At 35.5% G+C, this 16,360-nt stretch overlaps 1 protein-coding gene across 3 annotated transcripts in view; it reads right to left on the reverse strand.

Moving 5' to 3' along the window:
• The window catches only part of CSMD3 (CUB and Sushi multiple domains 3), a 575,335-nt gene that overhangs the window by 486,798 nt on the left and 72,177 nt on the right, over positions 1-16,360 (reverse strand). For all 3 annotated transcript variants that reach the window (XM_057367689.1, XM_057367683.1, XM_057367675.1), the window contains exon 2: positions 10,360-10,582. In XM_057367689.1, coding sequence (XP_057223672.1) covers positions 10,360-10,582 — 223 coding nt within the window. The remainder of the gene's footprint in view (positions 1-10,359; positions 10,583-16,360) is intronic.

A 16,360-nucleotide genomic window follows, 5' to 3' on the forward strand; every position in this document is an offset into this window, starting at 1 on the left:
AAAAAATCACTCATTCATATGAACACATTCAGACATTTCCAGTTTATTACTCACATTATTTTGTTAATAAGTAAACAAATTGAGTGACAAAATATTCACTTAAAACTGTGCAATGTAACATAATCTATGAGTCACTTTTCAGCAATAAGCTATCACAATCACAATTTCAGACAAATATTTGAAACAGAGAGAAARATGCTCCAGGTCAAGCCACATGCCTGATCTTTACCTCTTTCTAATTAGTGTATTTATAAATGCACACACACACACACACACRAACATTTGCAGAAAACCTCAAAGATTTCTTTGAGGCTTTCTGTAGCCATACCAGTTAAAACAGAAGGATCATGCCTTTCTTCAAAGGGAAGAGACATAATCTATTCATAAAGGAACAAAATGTTCAAGGTTTAGTTTAGTAAAAACATTTGGTTCTTCCAGATACATTATGATTTAATTATTAACTTTATCAGGTATGTTTATTTTTACTGTCAACTGTAACAATACAAGGTGAAGTTAAAAACTGGTTTAAGAGTTACCTTTCTGTCATATAAACAGGTCTAACAGACAACCCTGTATGGAATGACTTCTTTCCCATAGACTGTAACTTTCTGGGGCAGGACTATTATTGTAAACTATCATTCTTTTCTTTTTTATAACTAAAACATAGATGGAAAACTAATGGTCACAGACAGTGACCTGGCATGCTGTGTCACAGTGTCTAAGCAGCCTCCACAACAAAAATCAGCTTTTCTTCCTAGGTTTTTTTCAAATGCCATTAAGCAATTTAGCAACATAAAGAAAAATGAACAAGTAAAATTCTTGTTTCTTGGAGATGACCACACTCATCTCACTATAAAAYTGGTATGTGCACTCTTCATATATAGGTAGTCACCAGTTAAAACTTTATCAACTTTTCCAAAGAAGATGGGTAATAAATCTCAGAGGCTGCAAAAGAGGCTTTTCTTGCATTACACGAGAGGTAAACAAGTTAGTCCAATATYCATCAGCCACTTCAAAGCAGCCAAACTGGCCATCCAGTTCAGGGAAAGATATCCTATCGGTGGTTGATAATGGGAAAGTCTCTTCCTAAGGTCAGTTACTAGAAAGTTACCTCCACCTTCAAATATAGCCAAAATTTTAGTTGGTTGCTTGGGTTTCATTTAATTTGTCTTCCTTTGGTTTGGTTTTGGGTTTGGTTTTTAAATCCTTACCACTTAACTTTAGATTTCTTGCTAGATAACTGTTTGGTTTTTTCTTTTTTTCCTAACCTGCAGAAGCCTTAGCTTCTTTGCAGCAATGTGAGTGAGCATAAATTCAAGAGACAAGTGGCATCTTGTCCGGGCAAGTACATTCTTTTATCAGTTTTAATTATCTACCTTTCTCTCTCAGTGAATGTCTGGACTTTTAACATCATATCACAATATTCCCAAGTGTATAGAACAATGGATACACTCTTTCATCTTTGCATTTACAAGCACAATGCTGCTCATTTTATTGCTTCAGTGTATTTTTTCATAGAGCAAACTTCTCAGATTGAACAAAAAAATAAACCTCCATTTAAATGTCATCTACTCAGAATCCATCTCAGAGTTGAGTATCTGCTTCCCAATACATTTCATTCTGTTGCATTTCTTTCAATTATCTGTTTCTCTTATCTACAAGTTTTGCTGTGTTATTGCTGTGTCCTTACCAATTTCCAGTTCAAAATTCCTCATACTTTCTGTTTACACCCTCAGAGTATTTTTTTTGGTTCATGCAGTGAAAATTTTCCTACTGAGATTCATTCAATTCTGTTACCTGTCTCATAATTTTTCATTGATTGTTGGTTCACTGTGCCCTCTTTCTTTTTCTAATTGCCATTGTTCCCTMCTTCATTTGCATTGGTATTTATTCTTTTTGCTTTTTGTATCCTTATCTCCTCATTGGTCTTTGTCTAGGACTTATGTCTCTTTTATTTTCTCTTTCTTTGTGAAGGGAGAGTGTCATCCTGTTTGGTTTTGGTCAYTAGTCCCTAAATTCTCAAATGAAAYTATTTTCTTTCYTCTTTTTCCAGGYAATTAAAGGAGAAATCTAGAGGACTGTGGAGCAGCTGAAATAAAAATCATTATGAAAAGATTCTTGAAGGTGTCTCCAGAGTGGAGAATCCTTAATTTGATCCTAATCAKCTCACAGTATCTGCTTGGTTTGAAAATTTGGACAGAAATTGAACAGTGATGAGAGAAGAAAAATGTGTATTYTTAAGGCATAATAAACAGTCTGAGCTAAAAAAAAATATCAGACGTTCAGCTGATAATGGAAACTTTTTGAGGTACAGTAAATGGTCCATTGTCTCCCCATCAACAAATCCTGGTCTACATCAATATCCAAAATGACATATACAGGAGAGTGAAAAAGAAAGCTTTGTAAGTTTCACTTGTCAAGGTTRGTTGTGAATGAAGACTGCAAACATTCCCCTCTGACATGTCTTAAAGCCTTAATAACCAAACAGTCAAAGAGAGCTTGTCTCTGTCAGATTTCATCTAGAACCTCACAGAGCTGGCAATTTTTTCTTTATTTTATTAGCAGAGTCTSCTAACTTGAGCAACTGTTATATTTGTAAATGAAAGGTACAGATCTAACTTGGATTTAGATACTCAAACAGCTGTTTGAAGTGGCAATAATCTAAATGAACTGATAAAACTCTGAAAGGGTCTTTATGTGGTTTAAATAAAGAAGGAATTGTTCATATGAGAAACTTACAAAGAAAGGAAGGGTACACATGAAGTAAAATTTGCATTCAGGAAGGAGAATTAACACACCCTTGTGGCATTTTGCCCRGACAAGACATTGGCACTAGTTCTGAGCACCTGCACTGTAGCTTGTAGTCCTGTAGATCACCTAAAGGGAGAGGAAGTGGGAATAGCCAGAGCAAGCAAAACAAGTCTTAAAGTCAAGAAAGTCTGTTAGTGGAAACCCTGACATAGCAGAAATGCGGGAAGAAGGAGGCAGAAACAAGACAAAAAGGTGGGTTTTTTTTTGATTTCTTCTTTTGACGAAAGCCAATATAAGAAAGATGGGAGCACTTGCTCCAGTAATGATATATAGTGAATATATAAAAATTAAAAATAGCAAAATAGTTTCCCAAAAAACATAAGGTATGGAGTTCAGCTGGGAGATAGTAAAGGATCCAACAAATATCTATAAATGTTCATTAAGAAATATGGATAAAGTTCTAAGGACCGGGAGAAGGAAGGAGAGAGGAAAAAAAGAGCTGTAGTTACCAGGGTGGTATTAGTTGACATAAAAATGTTAACTGAATAGCCTCATAGCTGCCTGTTTGACAGACTGATATCTATTGAACAGAGAAACACATATGCATCAGAGTTAGAATAAGAAATGCAAAAGCAAGCAGGACTATTAAATGATGGCACTGGAAGTTTCTGCTAGTGCCAGCACTTWTCCTATTACTAGCCTTTCTTAATAAAAATTCTGTAAGATAATTTTGACAATTTAGCACATGTAATATGTAAATTATAATTATTTCACATTAAAATTAGAAAGTATTAGAGGGAAAATCTAGTCTTCCAGAAATATATTTTCCCATTTTAAAATTGGGACTTGTTAGCATTTTACTTAATGCTATTTATTTTTTAAGTAACAGCATAAAATTAGTAAAGTATTCTTGATTTTACTTTGGATTTTGTTATTRGTTTTGTATTGTTTTGTTTTATTTTTCCACTATCCTGAATGGTTTCCTATAAAATTTTAGATGCAGAGAAAATGAAGGATAATTCACTGATTTCAAAACTCTAAAATGAGAATTTAAAAAAACCCCTAAACTATTCAGAGAAAGTATACCTTAGATTTGTGACTGGTTTTGAGCTAAAACTCAATGGGTTTTGAGCTAAAGCACAATGTTTGCTTATGTTGTTGGTAATACCTGGCACATTTATTGTTGAGGGACAGGAATCTGAGAATGTTGTCAGGACAGGAGCAGGCACTGGTGGGGTGCTCAGTCACCCACATGGGTGTTCCCTCACTGGGTGGGGAGAGCTCTTTCTGCTCCTTCTGTGGCCCTGTAGAGCACTGAGACATGTCCAGATCCCATGCATGGTCAGATAAGACAGTTTGGCTTCTTGTTCTGGCATGTTTGATGGTTTTCCATGCCCTTCTTCCAGACATTCCAGGCACATCCTCGCCCCAGAGCCAAGTAAACAGACAATTCACCTGCCTGCAATTGCAATTTCATATGAATAAATATTAAGGATTATTTATAATTTCATATTATAATTTATAGTAATTTTTGTATTTATATTCTATATATTTTATATTAATTTTTATATTTGTAGTCATTTTCTTCTCTGCTCTTGTCACACCAAAGAAATTAATTTTAATTTTATGATCAGTATGAACCTATTCATTTAGTACTGAATGCAAACCTTTGGAGGTACTAGAGTGAGGAGATAATACCAAATTATATTTAACAGTAGGAGCATGGTGGAATTTTAAAGATCTACTTATTAATCTACTGATGTATTTTTTTTTCTCTTCAAGGGGAGTAAATGTTAAAATGTAGGCATAATCAGGGAGTCAGATGTTTTAGGAGAGCAATTCACCCACAGAGAAAAGGTAGCGGAAGCCTCCAGTAATTTCAGTTAATTCTCCTATTCAGCTCAGCAGCACTGATCAGGTAACCTGTACATTTAATTCTTGGTGGCCTCAGCAGGGAGTGTAGATGAAAGGATGATTTATCTTGCTTAAATACAAGAGATTAGAAACTATGAGTATTACCTCTTCTTTTAAGCACTGTGTTTAAAGCTTTTCCCATTCAAAATTCGTAAGAGAAAATTAGCCAAGAGTTGTTGGAAAAAAGATTTTAATATAATTAAATCTTTAGACACAGAGACGTCATCAACATTTAAAAAATATCTCTGCAGCTACATGCTGATCTTGCAGGCTCTCAAGATAAGGAAAATATTTATCTATTAAGTGRTCAAAAATTTCATTTTGTGCCAGTYTCTCACAACTSCACTTATAATTACTTTTAAAGCAACATATTCATACTTTTTTTTCACTTATGCAAACAAATAAATAGCTGTCATGAAATGATTGTACCATTTTTCTAATGGAGTTCTCCAAGCTTCCAGACCATGTTTGTCCTTTTGAAGACATACACGATAGAATCCTCTGATGATTTTCACCTGAACATCTAAGGCTAATAATTTTCTAAAGAATTTTATTTTTAACTTTGTAAAACATATAATTTTGGATACTAAAAAAAAATGCTTTCTGAGCATAAACATAAGAAAGATTATTTTAGTCAAAAGAAAGATACAAAATATATGGATTAAATGCTTCAGTTTGGCCCAGTACAGTTGCAGAAGGAATGCACTTTGTTCCTCTGTTTAAAATACATCTGAATTTATTTCACTGATTTCAATGCAATGTGAATTTTGTGATGAATATTTAACTGGCAATTAAATTTACTGGTTAAATTAATTAACTGGTTAAGAACTAGTAAATCTGGAAATATATTTCCTTGAAACTGTGAACAGAGTTTAGGTATATAGTCACATTAATATTTAAATATTTAAAGCTATTTTGAATAYTACACTGCAATTTGGAGTAGCTAATTAGAGAAAAAAATGTTTCAGACAACTGCTGAGTACGACACCTCTGTTCAAATTAGTATTCAATTCCAAGCACCTAACTCCTTMATTAAAAAAAAAAAGTACCATACTTTTTGATATTTACTGACAGTATATTATGTCTTGTGCTCAGAAATTCCTTTAAAAATAAAGAAGAAAGCAAGATATTATTCAAGTTGTGCAGTAAAATAATTGCAAGGAAATGTCAGGTTTCATGTTGCCATTCAGTCATCCATCCACACGTGCACTGTATCACTGCCACTAAGCATGTGGTTTCAAATTAGTTACGGGTTCCATGTGACTTTTTAAAGGATSACATGAAAAATACACAATGAGGAAYTCATATCATTAGYTCCATACCCTTTGCTTTATAGGCAAGTATTAAATMATTTCCTCATGATGCAGTGTCAGGACTCTGAGGAAACCTTCCCAGCCCTGACAMGCCTCAGCCAGTGGGACTCCCACCCTCCACTGTCCACAGTTCCTGGGCCTCTGTTTCAACCCACCCTGAGGCACCCAGACCCTTTTACAGCTCTGTCCTGGTCCCTGCCTCCCCATGAGCCTCTCAGCCCCATTCTGTGGGAAGCCAAGCTGGCCCTGTCTCCTTTTGCTCACAATGCAGTGTCCAGAGGTGCCCCAGAGCAGGGTCAGCACAGTTGTGTTGGACACTGTCACAGTCCCAGCTCTGCTCTCTAAGCTCAGCCCCTGCAGGGCACTGCCCAAGAGCTCAGCCTCACTGGGGTCTTCTTGGCTCCTGCCCTGTGCCCTACGTGGAGCAATCCTATTCCCACCACTCCCTAAGATAAGACTCATAYAATGAATTATTTACAAGTAGCACTAAAGACTATTTTCACAACACGCAAAAGGTATCATCAGATGACTCCCATTGGCTTTTTCAAAGCAGTTGATTTATGTGTTGTTTTATCAGTTCAAGCATACCTTCTGCTAACTTCATTAAAGCATGGAATTTCTTRTCACTAGTGCAAACAAAACTTTTTCTAAAGCTGGGCACCCAGAAAATTGAAAGCATATTTTCAGTTTAGCTGATATGATTCATCTAGTACCACATAAAAATAATGAGAAAGGCAGAAATTTGGAAAAAAAATGGAACAGGAGTTTTAATCTGGAAACACAACACTTTTATTCAGAATAGGAGYTGGAAGTATTAGCTACTTACCAAAATAATGTCTAGACAATGTTTTCAAAAACAATCATAGAAAATAAAAATTTTTGGGGGGAGACCTGGTTGTATAAATGTGAAAGGAAAGGTACACAAAAATTACAAATATGCATTGGGAGGGCAACAAGAAAACTCTAAAAATAGGCAATGTCTATGACATGACCCAGAAATACTCCCAAGTATGAAATTTTGCCGAAAGCTTGGTTCAAGTACAGAAAGTAACACTGTCTTTCYGCAAACAAATGTTTTGCTGGTGATYACAAACATGATTTATGAAGAAACATAATTTTGTTTTGCACAAAGTTAACAGTTTTAAGCTATTTTATAATTTCTGTATTTATAGTTTGAGGCAAAGATTATCATGTGTTATACACTAAATAGCACAAAGATGCAAGTGAAAAACTGACTACACTTTCCATAATGGCCAAATCTGACATGCTGCTTTTCCAATTGTCATTGTTTAGCTGCCACTTAAGCGTCATGTAAATCAGTTAAAACTGCTGAGCATTTATTGAAGACATTTGATGACTCTAATTTCATTAAGACTCAGTTCTGAGGAGACCAGTTAGACAAAGTACAAAACTGGATGGTGAGGGAGTCAGAGGTGACGAACTTCACAAATAGTCAAACTATAAAATCATTTAAATTCATATGGAAAAATATTCCACAATATCAAAGTAAAAAAAACAGAAGTGGCCTTGCCTATCCAAGACAATTTTTTTAGTTCTCCAGTCATATATCTTTTCAAATATACCTGTATAGTCGCCTGAAAATATTTTTGTCTGTTACAAAATTAAAGGGAGGGAGTGTATTCTGATTACATTCTCATTAAGGTCACAAAGTAAAATGACAAAATCCATTGTCATGCTAGAAGAATAGTTTCCACAAGCAACTGTACCTCAGTAAAACATCACTTGTGAAAAGAAAACTCTGGGAAACATCACCTTACTAATTGCTACAGCAATCTGAGAAAATAAATGTCACAATGAAAGATTTAGTAAAGCTTGCATAATTTCACYATCATGCTTTCTTAATTTAAAAGCCAATTCTCCAGTCACACAAATGTGTACTATTCTTCTGCACCCACACACTGATCTTGTAAGTCTTGCAAAGGTAGTCTATTTCAAGCCCTAAATTGAGGTTTAATCATATTATCCTTTGAAGTGCTGACTCATTCTATTCTCTTCCACACAACTCTTTACATTGTTCTTCACCAGAACCTAATGGCACCCTAAATACACAACACCAAAACTTTAAAGCATGACAGGTTTCCTTTACTTTCTTCTAAGATATTGAACTTTAAAAAAAACAAAAAACAAAAAACAAAAAAACAAACCAGATTATAAAGCTCCTGCATTGAAGGATTAGTTTAATTTAAAAAGAATCTTGCATACATATATCTATAAATGCATATAGGTATCTACATATCCGTGTATCCCGACAAATATACAGATAAAAGAATGTACATGAGCACACAAATATATATTAACCTTTTCAGCAGCTTGAACAAGCCATAAAAAAAATAACTCTGCAAGATTTTGTTTTCATCTTACTTTGACCCCCCTAACTACTTTCACCTGTTTTCCACAATTCTTATTTAAACTGCAACTCAGCAAGCACCATCAGATTCTAATCGGAATAATAGTTTCATTTTTTTGCACTTTTGCAGAACATTGAACAGAACAGCAACAGAAGTTTTGACTGGCAGTGAGGGTTTTTCAGGCTCCTTTTTTGAGAAAACCTCAGTTTTATCTTTTGAGAAGTGGACAGAAAGGAGMAAAACTTGTTATGGAAGACTGCTCTCAAATCTCATAGCTGTGGGTTCCCTCTTTCCTGCAGCTGATATCAGAATTGCATCCAAACACTCATGAAACAGGAAATAGAAATGGAATCACAGAAGCACAAAGAAAAGAAAATTCTTTAGAGATGCATTTCTCCATATTTGCTGTCTGTTAACAATTTAAGAGAATTAATATCCTGCACAAATTGGACGTGTAAAATTTTACTGTTCTAGTTTCCATCTAGTACAAAGTTACATTTTCATTTTAGTGAACAAATACCAGATTGTTATGCAATAGTTTAAAAAAAAAATCATTACCAGTGTATCAACTCTTACCATACAATATTATGAAAACATATCCCTTTATTTGAGCAGCATTATGCAAATTGAAATGAAACTGGATGTTCTCTGATTAGGAACAGATATTACATTCTTTATCTCAGGATMAAATCATGGAATGGTTTGGTTGGGAAGATCACCTAGTTCCAACCCCACTSTCATGGGAAGGGACATCCTTCAGATTACTCAAAGCCAAGGTTTTTAAGGTCAACTTGTTCCAGTATCTTACCATGCTCTTTATACAGTTTCTTCCTCATCTCTAACCGTAATCATAGAATCATAGAATTTTAAGAGGTTGGAATGGACCTTTAAGATCATTTAGTCCCAACCCCACCAGGGACACGTCCCAGTAGACCAGGTTGTTCAAGGTTTTATCCAGCTGTCTTTGAACACTGCCAGTGTTGGAGCATCCAGTGTATAACCATCTCATAGTAAAAAATTTCTTCCTAATAATTAACTTGAATTTCCCTTATCAATTTGTACCCATTGCCCCATCACCTATCACCACAGATCCTGACGGACAGTCCCTCTCCAGCTTCTCTGTAGTCTCCTTTCAGATACTTGAGGGTTGCAAGTCTCCAGACAACCTTCTCTTCCCCAGGCTGAAGAGCCCCAGCTTTCTCAGGCTGTCTTCATAGGGAAGGTGCTCCAGTCCTCATCTATGTCACTAGTTCATGTCCAATTTTTCATCTACAAATATCCCCAAGTCTTTCTAAATCCATCGATGCCCTAATCAGCATTGACACTAAAAACTGACCAGGATGTTTGGCTTGGCATCACTGAATTTCATGAGTTCCTCATTGGCCCGCTCTTGTCAAAGTCCCTCTGGAGAGCATCCCTCCCCTCAAGCAAATCAACTGCATTATTATGCATTCCATAAGCTGCAGCCTTCCAGMACTGAACATCTGGGCTAAGACTCTGAAGTAAGCTCTGATAGAAAATGTTCTGTGACACATCATACTCTTGATATTTCAAACYGATTTCTTCACTTTTTTAATCCCTTTTTTGCTAGAAGGTGCTCATATACAGACACACACACAAAAAAAATTACCTAGTCTATCTTAATTATATTGTCCTCATCTCTGTAAAAAGACTCCTGTTGCAAAGATTACAAAAGTTCCGCAGCTACTAAATCATGCAAACTGAGGCATCCATAATCTCATATTCACTTTACATTAATTTATCCATGCTTGTATGCTTCTTAATTAATTATATTTTGTTGAGCCAACTTCTCTGAGGGCTAGATTAATTTCAGCACTTACTTTCTAGAATTAAAGCACATGATATACATTTTGATGCCTATGCTTAATTAAAGGAAGCTCAACTTGAATAAAAAAGAATCCATAGTTAAAAAAATTAGCTTTAACTATTTTATCATATATTTTTAATCTATTAGTACAAGTTAGTTAGTTTTAATAACATTTGTTCTTTACCTTGTCCTAAAGTTTGCAGGGTGAGGATGYCCATCATATAATGACAAATAATCATATTCTTCTTCTAGAGCAAAAGACTGAAAGACGATCTGTATTCTGTTTCTTTCTTCTGCTATTATAACCCAGGTACAGTTTGCACCATTTGGATATCCATATGGGAAGCCAGGGCTTTCTATAGTGCCATTAAGTCCTTTTAAAGTTCCACCACAGGTATAAATAAATCCTAAAAAAAAAAAAAATATACCAAGGAAACAAAAGTTAGTAATCYATTTTTATATCAACCTTCAATAGAATACAACATTAGAATACATGATTTCTGAAAAGTACAAAAATATTTGTTAGCAAGTACTGCATTTAGAAAGGTAAGTCTCATGTTTTAACACCAATGCTGGCCACTTAATGCAAAACAACCCCACCCACCTAACAAATGTGTTTTCCATACTGTTTATCTAAAGACATATGGTAGCATCTTTGACAATAAATAWCAACATCTATGAATAAATTTGTTTGCCTGCGAAGCAAAGTATAAATGTAATTTTTCTTTTTTTTTTTTGTCAAAGGGAAGAGCAAGAAAATCTCTTTGGATATGAATCTAATACAGGTTAAACCTATTAAAACTTGTGCTTTTCCTCCATGTATTTTGTCTCTGGAAGAGGTTGAAAGTATATTTATTATTAACAAGTTTTTCCCAATCCATAATTTTGGGTTATGAAAGCTCTGTGCTTCAGAACTCAGTCAGAAATAACCATCTTTTGCATCGTTCTATTATCTCATGTAAATATTAACAATTTGCATGTTTTGACTGACCCTGTGGATATTGTTTTACTGCAGTGAGCAGGTAGCGCCCCAGAGCTGCTTCCGCACAATCCACACCCAGACCCCGTCTCTGCTCCCCTGCAGTGGGATGGAGGAGAGAAAGAGGAGCTACAGTGAGAAAACTCGTGGGTTGARACCAAGTTTGATAGGTACAGCAAAAGCTGTGGATGCAAGCAAAGCAGATGAAGGACTTTGTTGGCTACCTTGGCAGGCAGGTGCTCAGTCACCTCCAGGAAAGCAGGGCTACATCAGGCCTAATGGTTACATGGGAAGGCAAACACCATAACTCTGAATGTGGTCCCTTCCTCCTTTTTCCCATCAGCTTTTATCACTCAGCATGATGCCATATGTTCTAGAATACCCCTTTTATTGGTTAGGGTCATCTCTGTCCCAGCCATGTTCTCCTCCCAACTTCTTGCCCATTCCCAGCAGTGTGAGAAGCAAAGGAGGCCTGGGTGGTGTGTACGCACTGATAAAATGTCCTTGTGTTATCAACACTGTTTTGGTCACAAATCATAAGACCATGAAAAGATCTACTATGAAAAAAATTGTCTAGCCCAGCCAAATTCAATACAGTGGGTCAAAGCTGAAAGGTTGCTCTGCTGAAAGATCCTTTTTTTAAATTGACATCCCAAAATGTCAGAAATTACCCCTACATCAAACTCAAATTTCTCTTGGACTATAACGTATTTCCTTTCTGTATAGAAAATCCATTTTCTGGGGAAAGTAARAGAACAAAAATAATTATATTTTAATAAAAGACATCTCCCAGGCCACTGTGTCCTAGCATAGCAGGTCCTTTTCTATACTTTTGTTTCAAGTTCTAATGCTCAGTTATGGCATTTCTTAACTCTTTGGGGACTTTRGGATATTTTTTACTTTTCACCAGCTTTGTARTCTGACTGTTGGTCTACATGGCTTYTCCAGGTTTTCTGCTCTCTTGCTCCTTAAATATTAGATCAGCTTTGCTGCTTTACCTTTTGCACCCCTGAAGCTTCTGTTCCCCAAGAATGATCAGAGCAAGTCCTGCTAGCGGGGGAATTTCTTTGAGAGAAAGCCCAAAGTGCTGAGTTACTCTTTCACAGAGACACGATACACATTTCATAACAAACTACAAACAAACAAACCAGACGCCAGCTCCTAAATTATACACACATGTATATATTTGAGCTCATTAAATCATCTCCTTCATGGCACATTCRCAAGCTTGTCTTCATGTTGAGCATTTACATGCACAGAGACCCCTTTCTCTGAAGTACTAAGCAGAAATCTCTTGAGATTTTKCACTTTGTATTGCTATGCTGTAAAGTAACTGTTCTTGACAACTGAAGTGTGGCATGTACAATATTTTTACTTGGCTTTTTCATATGGCTTTCCAATGGTAAGAAAAGATGCCTCTTATGAAGTATGRCTATTTTTTTAATACAAATATCAGTGGATCATAGATACACAGKACAAAAAGGGAAGATCCTCTTAGAAAGTAATTTGGGCTTTGTCTATTTCATCTGACATGTATAGCAAATTTTATGTTTTACTGCAAATTAGCTTAGAGAATTTGTTCTCATATCAGTGCCTGCACAACCTTCATTGTTAGGATTCTGTTTTATTTATCTCTTTCTGCATCTCCCTCATACACTTGAACTATTTTTAAATCCTCTTTATGTGTTATTATTTATTATTTAAGCTCAGCTGTCTTATTTAGCACTTTAAAAATCTTTTGGAATGCAATCTGTGCACATGTCACTTTTGAAAATTAAACTGTTTACTCATCATAAGATCTACATCCCAGGACTTTAATACTTCATACCAAATACAATCAACACTTCCTACCAAACACTGGAATAAGTATTTTTAAATATCAGTGTGCACACATTTATCAATCTACTTTTCCCTAGAAATCTCTTGCTGAGGCCTACTTTAATAGAATTAGAGAAAAAACTTAGAGAGAGACTTGAAAACTAAATGGCATACATTGTTAATTTTCATGCATCTCTCCAGACCAAGTGTGGAAAGCATGGTGCAAACTTTGACTCAGGATCATAATACAATGCCATAAWTCAGAAACTTTGTTGCTGTACCTATTTCATGAAAGCTTTCAAATACATATGGACTTTTATGTTAATTCAGTACGAACTGCAGAGAAAAGCTCATCTATAATATGTCTTCTATTACRTATATAAATAAAATTATATTTCAAAAACGCAAAAAAACAACAACAAAAAAAACACCCCAAAAAAGCCCAGAGCCACACCTGTGAGTGACCAGAGCCTTGTGAGATAACATGTTACTTATTAAGAAGTGTAATATTTCTTATTGGATCCAGTAATTAGTCCTGTTCACACATAGATATGAAATGTAAATATCCATGGCATATAGAAGTTCCAATTACTCCTTTTATTCCATATTCAAACCATAACAAAAGAGAATTATTCATATGCTGCAAGATGATATAACTTGGATGTYTTTCAGAGATGACTAGCAGAATGTAGCACAACTATGCACGTGTCAGAAGACATACTTTTAATTCCAAGAATGGAAAAAAAWCCTCAAACAAACCAACAGCGAAGTCTGATTTTGATAGGTCTACTCTTTTAGTCTGTAAAATAGAAAATAATGCCAACAGAATCCATACAACGTACACTTTAATCTCTGCTTTCATATGTTAATATATTCTGTGATGCTCTTCACCTTGGCAGTCCAACTTGGGTATGATCAAAATAGACARCGTGCATTAACTGACTGGTCTGATCAAATGTGGAAAACATGACATTTATTTTCAAGAGGCAAAATTCATGCTGAAATAACTAGTARCATATACTGTGATCTTTTTCATTTAGATTTCAGAACCAGCATTTCAAGCAGAATTTGCTTGCAAACTGCTTTTCATTAAAGGGGAGGTTTTATTCAAAGCACACGGTAAAGAATTTTGAAAAGCTTGAAGTTAGACTAGAACAGAAAAAWTCTTGTTGAAGTAAGTATGAAAATGAACAACACCACTCATGGTATTCTCTTAATAGCTAGTATGATGCAAAGTTTCCATTGCATTGTTTTCTACTAGATTTTAAAAATTCAGATGTTTAATTCTCATCAATTTTACATGGATAAATACCTCTTGAAATCAGAAAACACAGCTCCTCTTCCGGATTCCAGTCTTTTGCTTCATTGTGGGATTATAGTAAGCATCAGTAACAGCAGTTCTTAATCCATTTATTCAACTTTCATTKCCTTCTAACAAAGCAAGTAGTTCTTACATCATACCCTTACCCCTTGCCCTTGAATGTCCCATAATTATACTCACTCAGTACTTAACAAGATTGTCTTTGGCTTTTTCTCTTCCTCCTGACCATTGAATTATACTGTTTAATAACATATTTCCAGACCTTTAGCCTTCCAAATACTCCTCACCTTTCATTTAATCTCCCTTGTTTAGTGTGTTCTYTAATAGTAGTCATTACCATAAGATAATTATACTGAGTCTGCATAGATGAACATACTTACACATTTCTAACTTGCTTGTGTATTTCCTTTTAATTAAGTATTTAATACTTGCTGTCTTTTTAGACCAAACCAAGGGAATAGAAGATGATTTGTTCATATGCTGATTTTTTTTTCAGTATCTTTTCTGATAACCCAATCTCTTCTCATTTCTCTAGCTTGCACTTATCTTAAAACACAATCATATCTTAAAATATTCCTTAGCAATGTCATCCATGTTCATGTCCCTTTTTTGTGCAATATACCTATCTGCAAAATTATTCTTTTCCTCATAAATAGTGGTTCTCTTCCCTTCAGAATACATCAACTTTACTCACTCATCTCTCCTTGTGCTCATTGCGTGTTTCTGCAAAACCTTTTTCTGTTCATGATCTTTCATCATCAGACCGTGATTGCCAGCAAAGAGCAGTTATTTTTCATGCTGACCATAAATCAGTATGGACTGCTCGCTAATTCATTTCTGTTTTGCTGGGTTCTCTTTCTGTTCACTTGTATTATAATCAACTTCATTTTTATGGTTCCTATATGATCATACTTRTTAGCACTTCAAAGAACCTACTGGAATGCAACAAGGATAGATTTCRCGGTGATGTGAACCCATCCCTATGTTGTGAATCCTTTTCTTCTGCTATCAACCTTACCCAGTTTAGGATACGATTTTTAATTAATTAATAATTAATTTCTAAACCACCTCAATTTCTCCATAATTTTAATTGTCCTGACATGCCTCACCCCCAGATCTTTGAGCCCATTTACAAAACTGAGAATAGGATGCTGTCATCAGGTGTAATGACTGCATTTTACTTYGGAGTGTGTTTGAAATTTACCTTTTAACTTCTTCTCATAATGTCTCAATTCTCTTTAATTTATGCTTTTCCTTTTCCCATAATGTCTCTTTTCTGCATAAAAAGAGCTTCCTTTCACTAATTTTAACTTGCAATAAAAYAAAGTTTATTGACTTTTTCATATGAGTACAAATAGGAAAGGCAATCATCTCCTTTAATGCACTGGACTTRGCTCCTTCCTACTCTTCACCTTTTTGTCTTCCTTCCTCAGGCATCCAGCAGCTTGCATGTTTCTTTCTTACTCTATTGTGTTTTCATATGAAAAGACTGGTGACTTTTACAGTGAGGACACTCACTGGTGTCCMTTCCTACCAGAACATTAGAACCTGCTCTTCCTATGCAAGTCTCCTGTTTCCCTGAGCTGGCATGGGAAGGGTACATAAAAGCAGCAGCCCTGCCCCACAGCACAGCAGGACAGAGGGGCACTGCACCGGGGCAGCAGCTCACAATGGGGTAGGAACCCCTGCCAGCCACAAGCCATTAGAGCTGCTGCTTCAGAAAAGGTTCTYGTGTGTTCCTACAGATCTCCTTGCCTGTTTAACTCAATACAGTGTACTTCAAAGAATCCTCATTTCTATCTCAGCTCCAATAGCAGCTTTTATAATGAGCTCTATGTCTACTGAGCAAAGTTTTAATATTTTGCCCGACCACATACAATTCTTATTGTCTTGTGTTTTAAGTTCCCAAAGTAMTAAAAMCCKAGAATCATAAAATRGTTWGGGTTGGAAGWGACCTTAAAGATCATTTGTTTCCAAACCCCTGCTGTGRGCAGGGACATCTTCCATTAGACCAGATTGCCCAGCCTGGCTTTGAACATTACAAGGATGGAAAATCCACTACTTGGG

This window comes from Malurus melanocephalus, unplaced genomic scaffold (genome assembly GCF_030028575.1).
Source record: "Malurus melanocephalus ecotype Western Australia unplaced genomic scaffold, MMel_1.1 scaffold_3, whole genome shotgun sequence".
Lineage (NCBI taxonomy): Eukaryota > Metazoa > Chordata > Aves > Passeriformes > Maluridae > Malurus > Malurus melanocephalus.